Genomic DNA, 21,338 nt, shown 5'->3' with positions numbered 1-21,338 from the left:
CAAATATTTTAGCATTGATGACAAACTGAAAGGGATTGTTAAGAAGGATTTACACTATGTGGCTCTGCTTTGTCAGGTATTGCAGAAAAAAAGGAAGTATGAATGTGTAGCAAGAACACCTGCATTGGCCATGTGGATTTTTTATTATTTTTTTGCAAGGGGAGGGTGGGAAGTTGCTGATATCCAAACAAAAAGTAGCTTTAATTCACAATTTGATTTTACATTTAAAAATAATCAAGGCAAAGAGGCCAACTCTTCCATAGTGTAAAAGATGGCCAAATATTAAGAATATTGTTTTTTTTCTTTTTCTTTTTTTCTGAAATGCACTGGTTTTGGCCTTTCTTAATTCTGTGGTAATAACCCTTATGGTAGAAAGTAATTTCTTTCTTCATCACTGCTGAACTCGATGTGTTAATTTTTCCACCCAATTCACCCTTCATTTCCCTTCTGGTCTTCTCATCACTTATGGTACATTTACCCCTACTTTCAATGGCCAAATTATGATTCAGCCATCAAGAACTGTTTTACAAACTCAAACAGATGCTTGTAGTCTCTCTTTTCTGATTCGGGCTCTGGAATTTCATTGAAAGTCTTTAATTTTAGATTTCTTAATCTACTAATAAGTGAATTCCATTGTCATCCTAATACTGCTCTAACATTTCTGTTAGATCAGCTTTCTGCTGATTTCTACTCTCTCTGCAGATCAGGATCCAATCTTTGTTAAAAGGTCGATTACATGCAGTGTATTTATGACTGAGGGAGAAGCAGTATTCTGTAGATGTGTGAACTGCAGGTTGTTTCAGTAGTGAATTCTTCATCAGCTTGATTATTTTCCCTCATTCACGTTTACTCGGGTTACTTCAGTAGAATTCTCCTGACAGGTACTATTTTAATATCAGACCTTTCAAAACTGTTTTCTACCTTAGGCACTTATATTTAAAATGGTAAGGCAGATGTTTCCAAAGCAGAAGTAATCATTGTAATTTGTACTAATATTTAATGAGCCTAAAAAAAAACACCCTACCAATATGTGGAAGTGTGTTAAGTGCATTTGCTATAGACTATGCAAATGAAGTACTATATATACTGTTAGACTCTATTCATGTTAGCTTAGTGACTGGATGCAATGCAAAAATAGTTTTTTAACGTTTCAGAGTAGGATTTCTGAGATGAGAGGGGTAAATCTTAAATGTGCTGTGCTAAAGAAAGACAAAAAGTAAAATTCATATGTCTGTGCTTCTGTTATATGTGCCGGCAAATATGTTTTTCAGCAGTATTTAATTTCTCTTTTGATCCTACACAAGGGAGAATGTCCCGCAGTCTTTCCCGTGGTTAAGCACAGGCATCTCTGTACCATGATAAATGTACTTTTTGTATTCTACAACCACCAGTTAAACAAATCTGCAGTGTTTGAATCTGTATTTGAACATCCCTGAATTTTAAGGATGTCTCTTTTAATTTTGATGGCATATAAAGGCTGCAGTATTTAGTCCTTATCAATACAATAGAAATGCTACAAAGCTGCAGCCAAATAGACCTAACTGCAATCTTCAAAAGAAAAATAGAGAGGAAGATAAAGAAAACCTTCCTTTATTTGTAGCATATCGTACATATGTGTTAAACTGCTCCCTAAGTATTTATATTGTTTTCTGAGTTGTTCTGGTAAAGTTTCATTCCGACCCACTTTCTTGAAGCATCAGCACACTGTCTGTGGGCTCTGAGTGGCCCCTGAGGCCTTAGGGAGTGCCCTAGGGACTGCTGGGAAGGTGAGGAGAGGGGCTTATGTGTTTGGGGCCCTTGGCCTTCTCCCTTGCAGGAAGGAACTTCCACGGGTTTCACCCCAGGCCTGCATCTCACTCTGTTCCCGTCGCTCTGGTGCACGCAAATAGAGGGTATTCACTCAGAATCTGTTTTACTGTTTGCTTGTGGGATGACATGGAGTTTATAAGTCTTAAATTGATAATCAGAGCCTGCTGAAATAAGTCTCTCACATTTTCACTTAACAAATGAGGGTTTTGGCCCCGAAAGCTTCAGCACAGTTCCCCCTGCCTGCCACACCGCTTTCCCTGGGAAGTGCTGAGAGTAACCTCGGGCAGACGGGCGGCTCAAAATTAAAATTTAATCTGGTTGAACGCCGAGTGGGAAACAAGAAGTGAAAACTGTCAACTGTGCCCAGATCCATTCAGATCACTTCTAGGGACAGTTTTGATACCAAATTATCCTTGTTATGCAAATTTCCTCACCAACCGGCTGGTTCCCAGTTATGCATGGGGAGAAGCGGTGGCCACATCTGCTTCCCGTTTTGCCGTTTCAGAGACGAGCCATCTGTTTGGCCTCATCCCGAACAGCCTGCTTGGTGCTGATTAACTTCCTCACCCCGCCAGCCCTGGGCTCACTGTCTGCTGCAAGGTGTAGATTTTGATTTTTTTTTTTTTGCTAACTGCTTATAAACCAGAACCTTCACTTCTCTCCCAAGGGACAGGAAGGCGTTGGTTTGTGTGATTTGCAGCCGCCACCCGCGGCAGAAACAGCAGCAGCTGCCCTCTGTCATTCACATGCCTCATACGTGTGGTCAGGACAGATAAAACTAGGAATTGTTCTGCAACCTGGTACCTCTCTAAAGCAGCGAGGCCTTACTTTAAATAAATTAGCAGTTAGCTCAACTCCCACTGCAGTTAGTAGTCTGTTTTAGCAACAGTGTAGTTTCAGCTGTGCTTGCTGCAGTCCATTTTTTTTTGTTGGAAAGTGATGCTCTCTGAAGCCCATCTTTGTATTTCTCACTCCCATCTATCCCATTTTCAGTAAAACTCTGCTAATCTGTTTGTCCTCCTTGTTTTGGGGGTACCCATCTTCTGGCAACAGTGGCATGATTTCAGAAATGCTGCACTTGAACAACTTCCAGTGATTTAGGTGAGAATTGTGTATTCAGGAGCCCTGAAAATTCAGAGTTGGAAAAAAAGCCAGAAGTTAAAACTAGGAAACTGGGATAATGACCTCTTTTTAAAATTAAGACCTAAGACCTCTGTTGCTCAATTCTGATGCCTTTTACAGACCAGTTCTGACGGGTTTTGGTCTTTTATGCTGCATTAAGACCACAGTTTGGTCTCATGTACCATTTTCCTTCCAAACAAGCAGTAGGTTGTGTCTTTTGATTGCAGATACAACCCAGTTGGCAAAAATGGTGCAATATTTTCAGTCTGTTGGGAAAGTCAGAAGCGCTCCTAAGCACTTTTCCCCAAGTGATTTTTTTTTTTCTCACACCCAGAAAAAAATAGGAAATAATGTCATTATCAGATCTCTGCACGCCAGATCTAGATCTTATTTTGATATCTACATGAAGAATCATGGGTGTTCCAGTTTGTTTCTTGATTTTAAAGACTGACCAGAAAACATTGATTGGTGAGCACATGCGTAGATGCTTAAAAATGGATTGGGAATTCTGGCTCGGGACTCACAGCTGCAAATGCTCACTGGTGTCTGTGTAACATTGCATATCTTCCCACCTACAGCCATTTAATCAAGTTAAGAGAGTAGGAAAAACATAAGTAAGATGATTTGATAGAAAGTCTTTGAAACAAGAAATACCTGGCATGGGTTTTTAGCAATGCAAACTTAAAATCTGTGTAAGTTCATGGATTTAATAATTTCTATTGGGAATATTACATTTGGTCTATTTTTTGTGGTAATTATCATTTAACATCTCAATTTGTTGGAGAGCCACCTGCTGAAACTGAAGAGTGTAGTTCAGTTCACTTACTGAGAACTGGCTATAGTGACATTGGAATCTTCTTTCTTACAGAAAAATAGTAATAGTTTATGATGAAAATAAATCATGGTAACTTGAGGAATATCTAGTTTTAGGAACCTGTAAAATCATTGATTACGATACCAAAGGGTTTTTTTAAATCTCATTTTGTTCATAATAATGTGGTTTTACAAACGTAAATAGTTCTAAAACTTATAAACTGCGCCTTTTCTAAGCAAAACAATGATTCTTGTTTGCATTAAATATGTGATGTGAAATTTACTGTGCTGGAATCCAAAGGAAACAGACACCCACAGAGAGAAATCACCTTTGTTATGGTAAATAGTAGAAATAATTTCTCAGTGTTTTCTTTTGAATTACCATGACTCTACATGCAGAAGTAATTGTGTTCTGTAATGGCTTAGTCTTGCTGATGGGAAGAAAGGGCAAGGGCTGACTAGAAGGGAAGAAGCCTTCTTAAAGTCAGCTGCACGAAGTAGCTACCTGAGATTTTGTGGCCAAGCAGTGCTGGTAGGATGCAGAGGATGCAGCAAATCTGTGAATGTGATGTGCAGCTGCAAGTGGCTTGGCAAGGCAGCTTTATGCAGCCTGTCAGAAGCAGTGTGATTTTTTTTGGCCGCTGAAGATGGACTGAGAGGACAGCAGTGACAAACTCACCTTAGGTGCGGTAGCAGAGGCTGAAGGTGATGCTTTCCACCAAGCTGCCTATTGAGTGTCGCTCAGGGCTGTACACTGCTCACTTACACACAACTGCCCACCCACCCACACAGGGCCTGAGCTTTACGCAGTTGCTTCTTCACTGCTAGAAAAGCAACAGAAATGTCCTGGGCTTTCATGTCTCTTTCATGACTCTTCATGTTGTGGTGGTTTTTCCTTCCCTCTCTTTCTCTCTCCCTCTCTTTCTTTCTCCTTTTCTTTCCTTCTTTCCTTCTTTCTTTGTTTCTTTCTCTCGCATTCTCTCTCTCTCTCCTTCTCTCTTTCTCTCTTTTTTCCCCAGCCACATTTTCTTACAACACACATCTCACTTTGCAGGCAAAACTTAATAACATTTCACATTTTTTATGATTTTTTTCAAATACAATTTTCTCAAAAAAAAAAAAAGTTACAATATAAAATCACAGCCAAAAAAAAAAAAAGTGTAAATGCAACGTTTCTATTGGAAAAGCCTGGGGAAAGGCTGGAAAGTGGTTTTTTTTTACTTTTTTTTCCCCACAGGTACAAACTTAAAGCCATTCACCATATTTACCATATTTACTCTTTTTCTTGGCTCAGTTAAACCATATTAGGTTATTGCACCACAGCGAAGCAGAGAAGAAGGGAGATTACACTAAGCTAGTTTTCTGAGGGCACACTTTGTTTAGATGTATGCACACAACATCCTACTTTCATGCCTTCCTTTCGTGTACAATAAAATTATTGAAACATTTGGTTCTAAACAAATTGAAGATGATTTGTGCAAAAACAATCCGAAAAATAATCCCCCAAATCCCCTTCATGAACAGGAAATGCTGTTTGCCCCTGCCTTTTGACTATGCCCTCTGATACACCATATCTTAATATTACTTATACCACTGTACTGTTTAATATACAACATCAACATGTTCTGTTATAGTACAAATAAAGAAACTCCATACGCAGGAAAGAAACCCACTGTGATTGACAGTGCATCATTATGTGATAGGAACCATTTAAGATATATTTATATATACACATACACATATATATGTATATAAAATTCATGATACACAAAAGTATGAATAGAGCATGTGCCTGTTGAGAAGAAAAGTAACATAGAAATTCATACACACGCATGTGTACACAGAAATGTTGCAAAGGCAGTGAGCTTGGTCAGAAATCATATTTAATAAAGCCAAGTCCAATTTTGCAGTTTTGAATTCAGCTAGAAAGCTGGAACTGTGCTTGCTTATATGGTTAATAAACATTGCTTTATTTGTATTGGATCTTAGTTAAAAAAAAAAAAAAGAAGAAACCACCTGAGTAAGCTTTTGCCACCTCCTCTTTTATAGCTTGGGGTGCCTTAAAATGAAGAATTAAGAAAATGATGATATGGGGTATAATGATATGGCCTATATCTAAGAACAGCCAAAAATATCGTAAGAGTCATAACTCTACACAAATGACATTAAAGAGCTAAGAAATTACTTTGTCCCTTGTTAGTCTGGATCAGTTGAAGGTTGAGAAGGGCAAGAGTGGGTGAATATATATGCCAAATAACTACAGAAAAAATGAGCCCTCTTAAACTTTATTGAAATAACCCAATTGCAACAAAAACAAATGAAACCATCATCAGTAAGCTTCTCCCTTGAAGGTCTTCTTCAGGTCATTCCTACACAAACTATGTAAGTGATGGTACCTTTTACCTTTTTGCCACATGTAGGTTGTCTTAAAACTGAACACGTATCAGACGTGCTGACAAAACCCACACTTGTGGCATGAAATTGGCCCACGATCTTTAGTGCCTGCAGCCAGCTTGGGCTGTAAGGTGTCAAGCAGCCAGGTCTCATGACTGAGCTAAAACAAGGTGCTGGGAGTGCTCAGCTTTGCACCTGTACATTACGTTATTAATGTTTGGGAGAGGGACACTGGAGGTTTTGTATGTGCTTTTACTGCCTGAAATGTACTATATAGTTTGTTTTCACTTTTGTAGGTGTGTGCATCAGCATATGGACATCCCTACACAGCATTCACTTCTGGTAATACGGCTACTCATCATGCATACTTGCATGGACACACAGTGTAAATATACTACTGTGCATGTGTCCGACCATTGGTGTGCAGACCCAGCATATGAAGAGTGTAGAAGAATGTATTTGTAATTCATTATTTCATCAGTGTTTTTCCTCTAACTTCTGTGGTATTGCTCCTGACTTACACCTGCAAAAGTGAAAGCAGAAGGAGGAACTGGGTGTCCATGGTAGAACTGTGTATTAAATATAACTATGCATATGAGGCCAAATTGCCCTAGGTACAAGTGTTCATGGTTCCATTAAATCTCTTTTATAATGCATATATGTGCTTGCATACACTTGTGAGAGAACGTGTGACTGTATTACAAGACAGCTAGACTCGTTGGCTACATTATTATTTTTTTTCAAGTGGAGAATATACATTTATTATAAGGAATGAAAGGATTTAAACATTCAGTTAATTGGGTAGGTTGTTTTTATGAATGATGCCCAGAAAATATTGCAGCACCAATTGGAGTTTTTTTTGTGCAGCTGTAAAATTTTCATTTCAGATCAATTTCATATTACGAGAGTGTTTAGGGAGAGGAATGAACTATTTGGAAGAGGAACTTCAGTTTTTTAAAGTACTTTCTCGTATCAGCTGTGTTTGGGGTTAGAAAGTTTTTCTTGGAGGAGTTTTTATTCTAACTGCAGTTACAGTATCTGCAGCAGAATCCAGCATGGAGAAAGCTGTGGTGAATTTCCTGGACTCTGCAAAGTACTGCATTCTCTGCTCTCTATTCAGCAAAACACCAGGCCTTTTTTAACCCTATCATTAGCTCCAAGTGCGTTCTGAAAGCCTTGCTGATCAAGAAGCCAAGGTACTTAGCACCTTTGCAAAGAGGCTACCACTGAGGGATTGGTCCGTCCTTAAATAGCAAATACCAGGAAAAAGGAAGGAGGCTACAAATGTTGACTAGCTGGTTTAATTCAGCTCGGTGTTTTACAAATAATTAAGTACAACACAAATAGAGCCACAAAATCTGCAAGACGTCATCTGTGGAAGCAGAATGGGAATTTCTCAAAGGTAAAATATAGGGATATTTGGGTATTTTCCAGACAGTATAAAAAAATGAGAAATGTGCATAAGGAGAATTTTCTCCACATGTATTTCTAGCTAGTGCTTTTCTCAACTGTACATTATACTTTTCTAAATAACTAAAACTCAAGAAAGAAAAATTAAATACATTGTAACTTGTTTCTGCAGAGAGAGGAGGAGTTTCTTAACAGTAAGTAGGGTTCTATTGAATAGGGAGAGAAAACATGTTTAAGGAAGAGCCATCAATATTCTTTTCTATACAGTAAATGCAATTAATACTTCACAGAGTATATTACAAGGGTGCTTCTTATATCTTCCACATACCTGCTCGCGTGCCTAGTGACACAAACAAGGCATGCCACGATGTCAATTCCAATAGCACCCTTGCAGGTGGAAATGTTCTACTTTTTACTGCCAAAGTAACCCTGGACCCTCTGGTTGGGTTCCAGTCCCACCCCAGCTGTCTGCAAAGTCAACTGGGATGGTTGGGCCCCTCAATCTTTAGTTGAGTTTAATCTTTCTGTATGAGTCAAATAAAACCAGGAAGTTAAAAAAATGCATCTGGTGTACGAACCCTGTGCTCAGGGTGCTAAGAGAGAAAGCTAGGTCATTCCTGTCTCGTGTTCACATCCATGTTGTGCATTCTGTGCATGGGTAGCGATTTTGGCAAGGGAGGGTTGCAAGAAGCATCAGTTAAGGAAAGGACTTTCAGCTATCTGACTACAAAAGCTCCTACGTACATTACTAAAGGTTTTTGTGATCAAATGCTTTCAGTAAAAACTTTAATATTCACTTTAGAAAACTGAGTTGCAACACATGCTACCAAAAGAAAAATCTTTCCTTGTGGGAGAATATATCTGAATTTTTGATTTTCTTCTACTTTTACTGTCCACTAGTCTTGTGCTTTGTTGCTGTTGTTGCTTGTGCAGCTGCAGTAATGTAGTTGTTGAGACTGGAGCTGTGCCCGAGGAGTTTTAACTCATGTGGAAACGGTGCTCTCCTCGAGTTATGTGGGAAGAAAATTCATACCTGTCCTGGCTGTGGTAGCCACACATGTTGCATTCAAAAGGGTCGCGGAACCCATGGCAGCCCATGTGGATTGTATACATCACATGATCCAAGAAAAGGACTCGACAGTGTTCGCACTTGTAAACTCTCACTTGCTCCCCATTGCTGCTGATCACTTTGAAAGCATCTTGGGAATTGTCAGTACCTGCCCTTAAGACATCATACTGCCTGCTTTCTTCTTTTATAGATATGCCATTTCTTGCATGGGGACCTATGTGGTTTGTTAAGTAAATTAAACCACTGCGTTCCTCATTATTGCTCTCCGTATCTGTTGAGTCTTGGCAGCTGTTGCTGGGAGAGGCATCCCGTTCAGAGGAGACTGATTTAGCTTTGGAGAGCAGCAACAAGTTTTCCACTGCGCTGTCCTGAGCTGTATGGTTGGAGCGAGTCTGATTGTCCCCGAGAGGTTTGTGGAGCTGATACATGGGGTTGATGACGGGCACCACTTCAGAACCAACCGGTGGAGTCTGGACAAGGGGACGCAAGGACTCTGCCCCCAGGTAACTGATGGCATTGTTAATGGCCTGGTCTATGACATGGGTCTGCATTATCTCATTCTCCTTCTCATAGTTGGTGGTGGCATCATATGGAATATCAGATAGACACTTCTCACCTGCAGTGAAAAACAGTCAGGAGTTAGACAACTGATTTCTACACAATTAAGGAAATGAATGCCATGTTTAAAAACAAAACAAAACAAAAAAAACCCAACATGAAATACAAGAGTTGACTGAATCCACCTTTGAAATTCACCTATGGTACTCACTCAAAACAGTTTTCTAATACAGCTGGTTTGTTTTTTAACCTGCAAAAATAATCTGAGGTTTCTGGAAAAACAAGTAGAAGACAGATAGATGTATGGGGACTTGTGGGAGCTGTAGATTGTTTTATCCTCTCCTTTCTAATTGGACTCCCTCATCTGACTCCAGCAGTGGATTGGGGCATGCCTTTGTGGCTGAGTGTACCAGCACAGTTACAGGGAGCCTGGACTTTATGTTTCACAGCATGAAGGACATTATCACTTTTTTTCCAAAATGTTATGATTGTAGAGTAGAAAATGTGTGTTTTAAATATTCAATTTCTTACAAACAACCTGTATCACTAATGTTGTCATATGTAATTTCCAAAAGAAACAAATAATTTAATTTTCAGTATTGCAACCTTCCCCCCACACCTGTTTTTTAAAACAAGCCATACATTAGACATGTTTAGAGAAGCTCCACATTCTCCTAGAAAAAAATTATAATGTACAAGAAGAAAGAACTATGGAAAATTTATAAGTGCATTCATAGTTGGAAGACATTTTTCCCATAATGTAGAAAGGTGGGCGAAGAGCACGATTACTTGTGACTCATAACCCTGATTCTGATTTGGGAGGACAATGCTATGGGATACTCTTTTTCTTTTTTTTTTTTCAATTGGATTACACTGATGCATCTCTTTCTGGATAGCCCTACTTGGAATACTGAATACCACAATTTCTCAAAATTCCTGGACAAATAGGACTAAGAAAAACATAGAATAGAAAGTTAAGAGTGAGAAAAACTATTAAGTCATGGGCACTGATTTTGTGAACATGAACAGTTTTCTCAAACACTGCTTTAAACCATCAGCTTTATCAAGCCCATAATAAATGTAGGCAACAACAAAGGGATGAAAAAATCCCATAGATTCCTAGGAACTACCAGTACCACATTAGCTACAGTCTGGATGTCCTTCCTAGCTCTGTAGGAAGTCTTGGGAAATTCAGTGAAAGCCACAAACATCTCTGTGAGGTCTGTAGTGCTGTCACTGTTTCCTGATCAACACAGCATTTGCTTGTGGACCTTAGATTTTCCCCTCCTTTTCCCTGAAGCTCCAAAATATAAATGGCGTCATAAAACGTATCCTAATTTGACTAAAATAAACATTACTAGGAACATGGAAAAATTACCAGAAGATCCACAGATTAATTTCTCAGTGATTCCCCACCCAGTTTCTATTCATCTTGAACAAGGAAAGTCAGTGAAGAACAAGAGTACAGCCTAGAAAACTTCTGGCAATAATGGGTCTCAAGTGTAGAAGTCCTACTGTCAGCATTTCCCACGATACACAGTTTCATACTGTTTTGTGCATGCTATGTAAGCAGAGAAAGAAACACTCTTGGCATTGCATAAGTTCCTATGAGGGACGTATAGACACTTTCTAATTGTACTGCACAAGCTCCTGCTTCTTTTTGTTTCCCTACCTATCATTCTGCCAACTTGAGCACCCCACTAATGTGGTGCATATATATATGTATATATATCAGATTTACCTATTCTAATGCTACAGTTCTCAGGCAGTTTCTGACTCATTGGATTCAGAATACGAGATGTGAAAGACCCTTGAATGATACATAGAAAAACTCTCCCAATGTGAACATATGCCCTTAATTCATAGGGGAAGAAAGAAAGACCAAATTGTTTGTATTCCATTTACACTGTATACCACTGAAAAGCTGAACTGGTTTTTATTATACACAAAATTTTCGGGATCTGGAAGGTATAATTTTAATAGCCGTTTCTTGGGTGGTATTTGCTTTATGTAGCATAGCTAGTTGGTAGTTGGACTGACAGGATCAAGTGCTCATAAGAAATATATATATTTTTTCCGATCAGAACTGTCTGAAAATACCCTAACTTCAGGCAGGCAGGTATCATTTCTACATCTGGGCAATGCAGATAATACTCGCACTCATTAAAAATAATAACTCATTTCTGTGGTTATTAGAGCATAAGTAAATTAAACTGCTAATGGTTTGATGCACTTCAAGCTTTGCACTTTTCAGATTTCTGTAGCAAGTATTTAAATAGTAACACATATGCATCCACTGAATGCAGCCTTTTCTCTCTTTATTTATTTATTTTTTTTCCACTCCTCGGTTTCCTTTGCTGCTTATTGTTACAAACATGATAAACATGTGTGTATATCTCTTGTAGTTCTGATTTCCTAGTATGGAAGGCCCAGTTCTGTTTTCAGGTCTGGAGCTATTTTAGTTTAGAAAACACAGAGGGCTTCATGCAGACTTTTGCTGTCAAAGGATTTTACAGATAACTAGTTTAATATGGTGAACAATCTCACATTTGAAAGGTAATGGATTTAGTTTTGAGAACGAGTGAAGCAGCAGACAATCTTTGTCTTAGGCAAAGGATTCCATTTGCTCCTTCTCCCTGAGATTCAGTGTGGGGATTGAGATGACATGGTAATCTACAGGAGCAATAAACATGTTTTATTACCCTAACCAAATAGCCCAACCTTGTGTTAATCAGGAATTTACCTATTACATGAGGCAGTAGGTGAGGATTGGAAAGGAAAGGATTCAGGGGCATTTTCTTGCAAAAAAAAGTTCATCCTGGTCAAGATTAGCAATTTTCCATAAGTATCTACTGTCAGCATGTTGTCTTCCTGCATTGCACCCTGAATAACTAACTGACAGGAAACTCTGCTCTCTTAAGACTCATAGTTAAACTGGCTGTCTTTACTGTTTCTCAGGGTGAAGAGGGAAAAAGAGAATGAAATAAACAGTCCACACCCATAGATATACTGCACATAGGATTCTTGCTAATACCTTTGAAATTTTAACACTTCTGGTCTTCCTGGAGCTTTCACAGAATTCGCATTTTTGCCTAATACAATCAGCAACTAGGGTGTCTGAACGAATCTGGTTTGCCTCACACAGTGGATATAATTTTGGTAACTACCTCTGCTACAACATTTGTCCTTCCCTTTGTAAGCATAATCATTTCTTATCCTTGACCACCTCCTACAAAGTTGACTTTGGACCTGCTGGCCTTCCACTGCAATTTTTTGTTCCAGCCATAGCTGAAATTCTCCTTCTCTTGTCTCAGAAAAACTAAGCTTCCATTTATCCTTGTGTCCTCTTTGAAGGATGTAGATTTTGAATTTCTGTCCTGTAAACTGGTCTAGCTTTGCCTTGACTTTTGACTGAAGACCTTCTTATTTTTTTTTTCAAAGACTTCAGTTTTCTCTGCCTACTACAGAATAATATTATATATAAATGTCCAGAAAATTACAAGAAAATCAAAAGTAGATCTGTAAGTAAATCAAGACTATATGCTCTTGTCTGATCCCCCATCTTGTTATTCAGCATAGCTGATATTGTCTGTGGGTTTGACTGTTAAAGACCTGATCTAACCAATAATTGCTACAAGGCTTATAAGAACAAAACAGGTGTAGCCTCCACGTTTTCACTGTTAACACAACTACTAGGTGCAAATGGCCATGACACTTTTGCACTATTCTTAGAAAGTACGCAAACATATTTTCATTTAGGTATTCTCAGAAATATATACATTTATTTTCATTATCATTTTGGGCCATAAAAGTATACAGACTTTTTAAAGGTTGAGCAATTCACAAATTAATCCACATATACCAATATGCCCCGATCTGGATATCATTTAAGAAGTTAATAAAATAATCATGAAAGTATGGTCAAATACTTTCCCAGTAGGAAAGTCTATTGCTTAGACCATTTTCAGGTTCTCGAGGCAGCTTCAGGAACCTGTGTTGATTTTGGGAAGATCTGGTTCATAAACATTAAGAAACAGATTAGGAGACTTAAAATAGATCTCCAGATGTGGAAAATTAAACCTGTAGAAATGTATAATTTAGAAGTTTGGTAGTATTTTGTTTTTTTTTTCCCCCAACATTTTGCCATATCTGCTGATATACAGATAAATATTGCTAATTTAGTAAAACAAGTAAAATCATAAAGCAAAAGTGAAAATCTTATGAGGGTTTTGTTGTTTTTTGTTTTTTGTTTTTAATCTTGTTTTGTTTTATTTTTTAGGAGACAGCAAACTTTTAACTCTTACCAACAAATTTCTGAGGCATAGAGCTCTTACGTTTGGCGACGTTACTTGCTAGTCTATCCAGCACGAGGGATCTTTCTGACCCTATCTTGCACAGGTCTTCAGCCATTTCACTCTGGTTAGTTTCCTCTTTTATGACTGAAATCAAATGACATCAGAAGGATTAGGCACACTTGTTCCATTTTAATGGAACCACTGTCTTCAGGTTAGTGTTTCTTAGCTAATGTCTTTTAGCTCCTAATCAGTTGGAACAAGGAGCTCACCACTGCAGACAGAGGTCGATTCTCACTCTTCGTAACAAATCCCCTTACACTGACTAATCTATACACGTGTTTCATGTTTCCTTCAACCTCATTTAGGATACAGAAAAGGGACTGCAATTGCAAAGCATCTGCTTGTATGTAGCATAATCATTCCACCCTTGTTCTACACCCAGTCTGCATGGCCATGGGTAAATGAGGTCCTAATATTATCATGGAATCATAGAATTGCTCAGGTTGGAAAAGACCTTAAAGATCATCAAGTCCAACCACAACCTAACCATACTACCCTAACAGCCCTCCGCATAGAATCACAGAATTGAATAATGATAATAGAATTATAATGGGTATGAAGCAGTTCATCTTTTCATCCTTTTGCTGTCACCCCACTTGTCACAGCCTATGTGATTGTTGCTTCTTTAGCAGGAATAATGGACGTATTTCTTAACTCCAATAGCGGAAAACATAGTTGCAAACTATACCAACATCCCCCAAACATACACCTTTCTTTCACCCTATATCTATCATTATACTTCTCTGATGCAATTTTTGAGTGTAAATCACAATTTTAGCTAAATCAGTAAGGCTACATCAACAGTGGAGCATCGATATCTGATACTCAGGCCTGTTTTCCAGCCTTGTGCAGTAGCTAAAGACACTGCAGGATTAGGAAAGAGTTTAGCTATGCAACTCTAGAACAGGGAGACTATTTCACTTTAACTACCTTTCACTTCAATGTTTTTATGAGAAAACTTTCAAAATAAAGGCTATTAAAAATACATGCAAAGGTGTTGTTTCTGATTTCCAGCATCTAAGGAAAAGATAATACAGAATGAGATCTCAGCTTTTTTTTCTTTTTTTTTTTTTCAAAAAGAAAAGTAGGAAAAGAGTTAATTTTTATCTGCTACTGGGATATTTATTTTTTTCCTGAACTTGTGAGTCAGAATTAAAGAGAGAAGCAAAATATTTTAGATTTTGATTCTGCTTGCTTTTTCAAGTAGGTGCAGCACTCTGCTACATTTCACCTTCTCTGCTTGCTGAGACTTCATCACTGGGATTTACTCTACTTAGCTCTGAGAAAGGTTCACAGGACCCATTACTCTGGTACCTGGGTGCTTTTTAATATCCAGGAAAATGCAGTGTTATTTTGGCAGCACAGCACTGCCATAAAGGCAAGAGTGTGGAAGTTTCATTGCCTCTGAAATATGCAATGTCAGGCTCTACTGGATAATTGGAAAAAGCAAGTAAAGTGTCCAAGATGACATGTTACCAAGTAGAAAAGCACATAAGTGGTTCTTGATTTGCTGGTGCAGCAGCACATATTGCAGTGACATATAATGATGCCATGAAGATGCAAAAGATTGTGACTGACAGAGAGATCAGAATTTTGTTGTGAGGATGCAGGATACTGGAGGGCATTGATGGTATCTAGTCACCAGCATGTGCTAGCTTCTTGGGATGCTAATGCTTGTAGGTACAACTCTGAAGGATCTTATAGAGAATGGTTAAAGCAGACAGTTTAGCAGTGGAAACAAAAAAAAGATCTCAAAGTAATGCCTCCTGTTTTATTACATTGTTCTACAACGTCCGAGGCAGATGGTGATGGTATGGCAGTAAAGGTTGGACCTTCCTACCAATATTCCACCCATTTTGTTTCCATGTGACAGATGGCAGAGAGGGGCAGTCTGACAAATAGTGTCTGACACGGAGGCATGTATGAATTACAAGCGATGAGTTTCTTGAGGTGGAAAAAATGGCACCCACTGACATTCATCGATGCTTGCTGAATGTCTAAGGAGAACAAACAGTGGATGTGAGCACAGTGAGGTGGTGGGTGGTGAATTTCAGCTGTGGCCATGGTGACAGTGGGTCATCTCCGCTGGTGCACAATTTTATGAGGCAGCATGAAGGCACTTGTCCATGGCTGGCAAAAATAAATAGCTAATGGTGTTGACTGAATTGATTAGTAGTGTTATGTAGCTGATAATTTGTTCTATCAAATGGTGTTGCACTCTTTGTTGTATTTTCTATGGAAATAAATAGAAGGTATTATTTTAAGAGTGACCTATGTAGTTATAAAGATGAAAGAACTGAGAAATATACATCTAGGATATTACAAGAGTCCACTTCTGGTAGTTCGCTGGTACGTAAATTATGTCTTCAATTTCACTCAATCTTTCCATATTATAGTTTTTAAAACTTAGACATAAGTAAATAAATAAATAAATAAATAAATAAATAAAGTTGAATTAAACACTGATTTCCAGCCTTTGCAACTGAACCCTCAGGAAATTTCTCTTCAATCTGATAAATATTTTGCTATTATTTTGCTGCCTGTGAACTGAAAAGCAAAAATTATCTTTCCAAGTGAAAATCCACAAGTGACCGAAGAACTGTAATTGACCCTTTTTAAGCTTCATAAACTATTTATTTCTTCTCTGTTATTTCTTCTCTCTTATAAACAGCTTGCCAACTGTACCCTGGGCTGCATCAAAAGAGGGGTGACCAGCAGGGTGAGGGTAGTGATTGTGCCCCTCTGCTCTGTCCTTGTGAGGATCCATCTGGAGTACTGTGTCCAGGGCTGAAATCCCCAACACAAGAAAGACGAAGATCTGTTGGACTGAGTCCAGAGGAGAAAACCAAAGATGATCAGAGGGCTGGTGCACCTCTCCTGTGAAGAGAGGTTGAGGGAGCTGTGCTTGTTCAGCCTGGAGAAGAGAAGGCTGTGGGGAGAATTCACTGCAGCCTTCCAAACTTAAAGGAAGCCCACAATAGAGCTGGGAAGGGACGCTTTATCAGAGAGTGATAGGGCAATGGAGAATCACTTTAAACTAAAAGAAGTCAGGTTTAGAATAGATAATAGGTGAAATTCTTTACTGTGAAAGTGGTGAAGTGCTGGCACAGCTACCCAGAGAAGCTATGGTGCTGCTGCTCAAGGCCAGGTTGGATGGGGCCTTGGGCAGCTGAACTGGTGGGTGTCAGCCCTGCCCATGGCACAGGGATTGGAACGTGATGGTTTCTGAAGTGTCTTCCAAACCAAGCCATTCTATGATTCTGTGTTTTTACATAGGCCAGCATAGTTCCACTCAAATCAATTGCAAAAATCCAGTTAATATCTTGAAGAGAAGAGCTTCACGTGACCAGTGAAATTCTAGTTGTCTAGAATAAGAATTTTGCCGTTAGATTCCTAATTTCATGCTGACACTCTTTCTTTTAAAGACAGTAAAAAATCATTAAAATATAAATACAATCTCTTGCCACCCTACTTACTCCTCTTTGCTGGATCTTTCCCTTGCACAAATGATTTGCTGATAACACTTATAAGATTCACAAGTTGATGGAAAGCTTTTATTAGTTTAGATCCTTTCAACTGACTTATTTTTTCTGCATGAGGTATTTAAAAATGCTTTTAAAAGTCATCTGCTGTAGCAGAATATCAGATCAGATGCCTTAGAAGATATTTGTAGCAACTTTTTTGAGTATGCAAAAAAGAAAAGGCTTTAGGAGCTCCATATCATGCCCTGACATACCAGAAGAACATTGATAATATAACTGCTTCATTTTCTATTTATAAAGAAGAATGTATGAAAAATTCCAGGAGGACATGCGCTCATTCTGAACTGTTTCAATGCATGTTTTCAACCTTGAGTTTATAATGGAAATAATGTAAAGACTGCAAAGTATACCCAGGACTACCCTGTTTGCAGTGAAATAAAATAACTTGTTTATAGTGAAAAATAATGGGAAAAGTACTGGAAAGTTTTAAGTTTGGAAAAATAAAGAACTGATTTATTATCTGAGTGAGTGCTAATGATTTTAATTTAATTGTTGAGGGAAGTCTTTGGGAGAACACAAGGGCTAAAGCCAGAAATTAATCCTGTACTTTTCTTCTAAATTGCAAGAGTACTCTTATTATATCTAAGATGGATTTCTGTGATGCTTTCAGGATGTGGTAGGAAAGCATCTTTCCAAAGTGTCTATCAATACTCCAAATATTCATCCCAATGAGATATTTGATATTCAGTCCTAAATTACTGAAAAATCTTTTCTGTCATGATTTGCTACATAAAAAACATCAACTTATCTCTAAAATGATATTATTTTTCATTATAGTTTCTGATTCCTCACATCAATTTCATATGTACCTTTTTACTTAAGTATTTAATATTAGTGCAGCTTTTCATTCGTCTCGATATTCATGTGTCGCATGCCAGCATTTCAAATCCAATGCCAGATACAAAAAATGTGAATCTCGAGGAAGAAAATTTCCTTCTAAATTCTATCACTTCTTTGTGGGTAAGTATTGCTGCCTACTGTGTATTATTACTTTGAGCTTTTCTATTTATACATTCTCCAGCCCCTCAACAAAATTAGAAGGAGCACTGCTCTAATATGTTGTCTCCCAGAAGTATCTCAGCTGCATTTGCTCTTATCATTATGTGCATATACTTTACATTATTTGATAGCATGTAAAAACATATTCAGGTTCTGTCCAGATGTAAGGTATTAAATGAGGCATCATTGCAAAGTCAGAGGGAACCTTCCATTTGTCATTTGACAAACTGAATAATATATACTGATGAGATGAAAAAGGTGTGCAAGAAATGTAACTTGGGCTACAACCTGAAGCTCCAACACAGATGCTGCATTTTATATTCTCTATTTAAAATCGCACGTGACTTCTTTCTGCCATCAATCTTGTACAGATCTTTAGTATCTTTGTTAAAAAAATCCAATTCCCAACATCTTTTTATTCTATTTCTGTGTATAGTTTTATACTCTCTGTTCACTAAGAAATGGGCTTCACCTTCATGGTAAGACTGAGAGAGAAGTATAAGAGTTTCTTTTAAAATTGGATGGAAATGGAAAACTTTTAAAGAAGGCTGCTAATAAATTGTTATCCCTTCTGGACTTAGACTGGCTAAGTTAAATCCCTGCTTCCTCCACTCTTGTTTGGAAGAGTCAAATCAAAGACAGATAGCTTATTCTTGATGTATGCATTGGTGACATAGGTCAACTAAGCCCATTAAGCTGTACCTGGGAAGGGCAGGAGAGAAGCAATGCAGAAGAACCTAAAACACTAATACTAACTCATTACATTACACCCACAAGAGTACTGACAATACAGGACTCCAAGCAAAACCAAGAAGTGTTGAAATGATGCTTGATATTGAGATGAATTGAGGTGAACTGAAATATTCCAGGTCTGGCAAATGTTTATTATGTATCCAACTTTCACTTTGTTTTTTTATTTGTGCTGAACAAAATGAGAAAAGCCAAATATTTATCAAATATAGAATAAATCCAGATGCAGTATCACACAGATGGTGATATGCGTGTATATGCATAACACTGTGCCTCTCCAACAGAAAAGATGGCACAAATGGTACAGCTGTTCCTTCTGAAATCCTTTTTCTGAGTGCATGAGTGGACAGTGCTAATCCCCAAATGGGTACTTTTATTACCTGAATAAAGGTTGCTTGAGATACTCATGGTTTGCAGGTAGTTATGACAGCGTTCTTTATGTTCTTCCAAAGAGCTGCGCTGCTTATAGCTGCGACCACAGTATCCACACTTATGGGGTTTGCCAACTGGAGAAAACAAAATGGATTGAGAGACTCACATGAGGGATGGAACACCATATTAATAATGGTAAGAATAACAGGAAAAGAAAAAAAGCACAAAAGTACTGCAAAAGAATCTCATTAACTGAAATGAAGAATTATTTTTTTTATATTAAAAAATAATAATGGAAAACCAACTGTACATCTTTGCATCAGCAGGCCAATGCTGTGGGTGCTGCAAACTTATTTCAGATTATTCACATCAGATAAGGACAGTAACACTAAATCTTCACAAATGACATCTACATAAGTTAGAAACTGAGACACTTTCAAAGATCTGAGCAAAGTTACTTTAAAGCCTGGTTCCAGCAGAGGCTGTGCATGAGGAAGACCTGCAATGAGCACTGCTTTTGTGGGCACGCACCTGCCCATGACTGGATGTCAGTTCTGCTGGAACAAGAATCAGCTCAGCTCTTTTAGAACAATGTTAGATTTCACATGTTTTCTTGCTCTCTGCTCCGGGAAATTCAAGACAAAGGGCATGAAAAAAAAAGTTATGTTTTTCACCCATCCAGATTCAAACGATTCCAGGAATTTCATAGTCACGACAGGGCTTTGTGGACCTCGAGGCCTGTATTTTCTTAGCTTGAAAAGTCTGTCACAACTTTAGATGGTTATGCAGCTAAACTTTTGAATTTTGTATACAAATTCTCAGGTGGAAATCAGACTCAGGCATTGAATTTGTTTTTTAATGTATTTCTGTCAATTTGCTAATTATGGGAGCCAATCAATATCTTCATTTTATGCTTTGTCTTTTTGCTGTGGAATCCTAAGCATTTGCTGAAAGTGTTAAGGTGTAGTGTATATATGAAAAAAATAGGGTTAAAGTTGCACAGTCACTAAAATCAGTAAGGGTCTGGAGGCAAAATAGAAAATTTAACTTTTCCTGACTCAGGATGGGACTGCGCAGAACAAGTAGAAACTATTTTGGATATCTGGAAGCAACCCTTGGGTTCCTATCATTTAATGTGTGCTAGAAGAATTTCCTTAGTTTTGTATAACACAGAAATGCTGCTTTGAGAGCTTTCCTTCTACAGCTCAAAACTAAAGCTCTAAAGCCAACTTTCACGTGTAAATTTGTTAGTGTCAGTTACAGCCATGCGTCTTGGAGGTCTCCTGTTCAATCTGCATTTCCATCCTAGCTTGGGAAACTAGGTGAGACTACACTCTTCATTTTAATGTGCTTTATTGTTGTTAGGTTGGTTTTGCTTCATGGAAGTATGTGACTATGGCTTTTGTTAAACACCGAGGTTAATGATATTGGAAAAATGCAACTATTCAAAGAATATTTATTCAGATCTCTGTGTTACTGTTAAGAAAAAACACTACAAATTTCTAGCGGAATCCTCTTTTCTGGAAGATTCTTATCTCCCTCCTTTCCCCTCTTTCTCCCCCTCCTTCTTTCAATGTTTTTGTAATAACCAAAGATATATAATATATATAATAACCAAGTGCAACAAATAACTGCTGCTAAATGTTGTAGTTGTGGTAGGTTGTTCACCCCTTACACCAATAATGACTACCAGACTGTATGTTTTTGAGACTTCATGACTTAAAGCCTACTGTGTTCAGACCCTTTGTTATCTGTGTATGCAGATAAATGTCATCCTAACCCTAAAACTTTCAGCAGCTTTGAATAAGTAGTTCCATGAAATAGATTACTCACATGCAGTGTGTGAGATGAAACCCTAATATAGAAATTTCTAATTGGCCAAGAATTATGGGAAAAAAAACAGTTCTGGTGAAGGACCATGACCGCAAGCACAGTTTAGTCATTTCTGTGCAGCTACAGCACTGCGGCCGGCTCACTGCTTGGCTGATGCTGACACACAACTGCTGGCCTTCCCAGGGCGAGAAGACCTCTCACAATTCATTAGGAAAAACTTCTTTACAGAAAGGGTGCCTAAGCACTGGAATAGGCTCCCCGGGAAGGTGGTTGAGTCACCATCTCTGGATGTGTTTAAAAACCATTTGGATG

The 21,338-nt window shown here is 38.2% G+C and overlaps 1 protein-coding gene across 5 annotated transcripts in view; it reads right to left on the bottom strand.

The window, feature by feature from the left end:
• Positions 1–6,871: 6,871 nt before the first annotated feature.
• Positions 6,872–21,338, bottom strand: part of IKZF1 (IKAROS family zinc finger 1) — a 70,372-nt gene continuing 55,905 nt past the window's right edge. For 2 of the 5 annotated variants that reach the window (XM_031552787.1, XM_010708542.3), the window contains 3 exons: positions 19,202–19,327; positions 13,480–13,614; positions 6,872–9,233 (listed from right to left, as the gene is read on the bottom strand). In XM_031552787.1, the coding sequence (XP_031408647.1) occupies positions 8,527–9,233; positions 13,480–13,614; positions 19,202–19,327 (968 nt within the window). In that variant the 3' untranslated portion in view covers positions 6,872–8,526. The remainder of the gene's footprint in view (positions 9,234–13,479; positions 13,615–19,201; positions 19,328–21,338) is intronic. The other 3 variants (XM_019613855.2, XM_019613852.2, XM_031552786.1) reach the window with 2 other exon arrangements.

This window comes from Meleagris gallopavo, chromosome 3 (genome assembly GCF_000146605.3).
Source record: "Meleagris gallopavo isolate NT-WF06-2002-E0010 breed Aviagen turkey brand Nicholas breeding stock chromosome 3, Turkey_5.1, whole genome shotgun sequence".
NCBI lineage: Eukaryota > Metazoa > Chordata > Aves > Galliformes > Phasianidae > Meleagris > Meleagris gallopavo.
The sequence above is the reverse complement of the archived record's forward strand: the minus strand, read 5'-3'. Positions and strand labels throughout refer to the sequence as shown.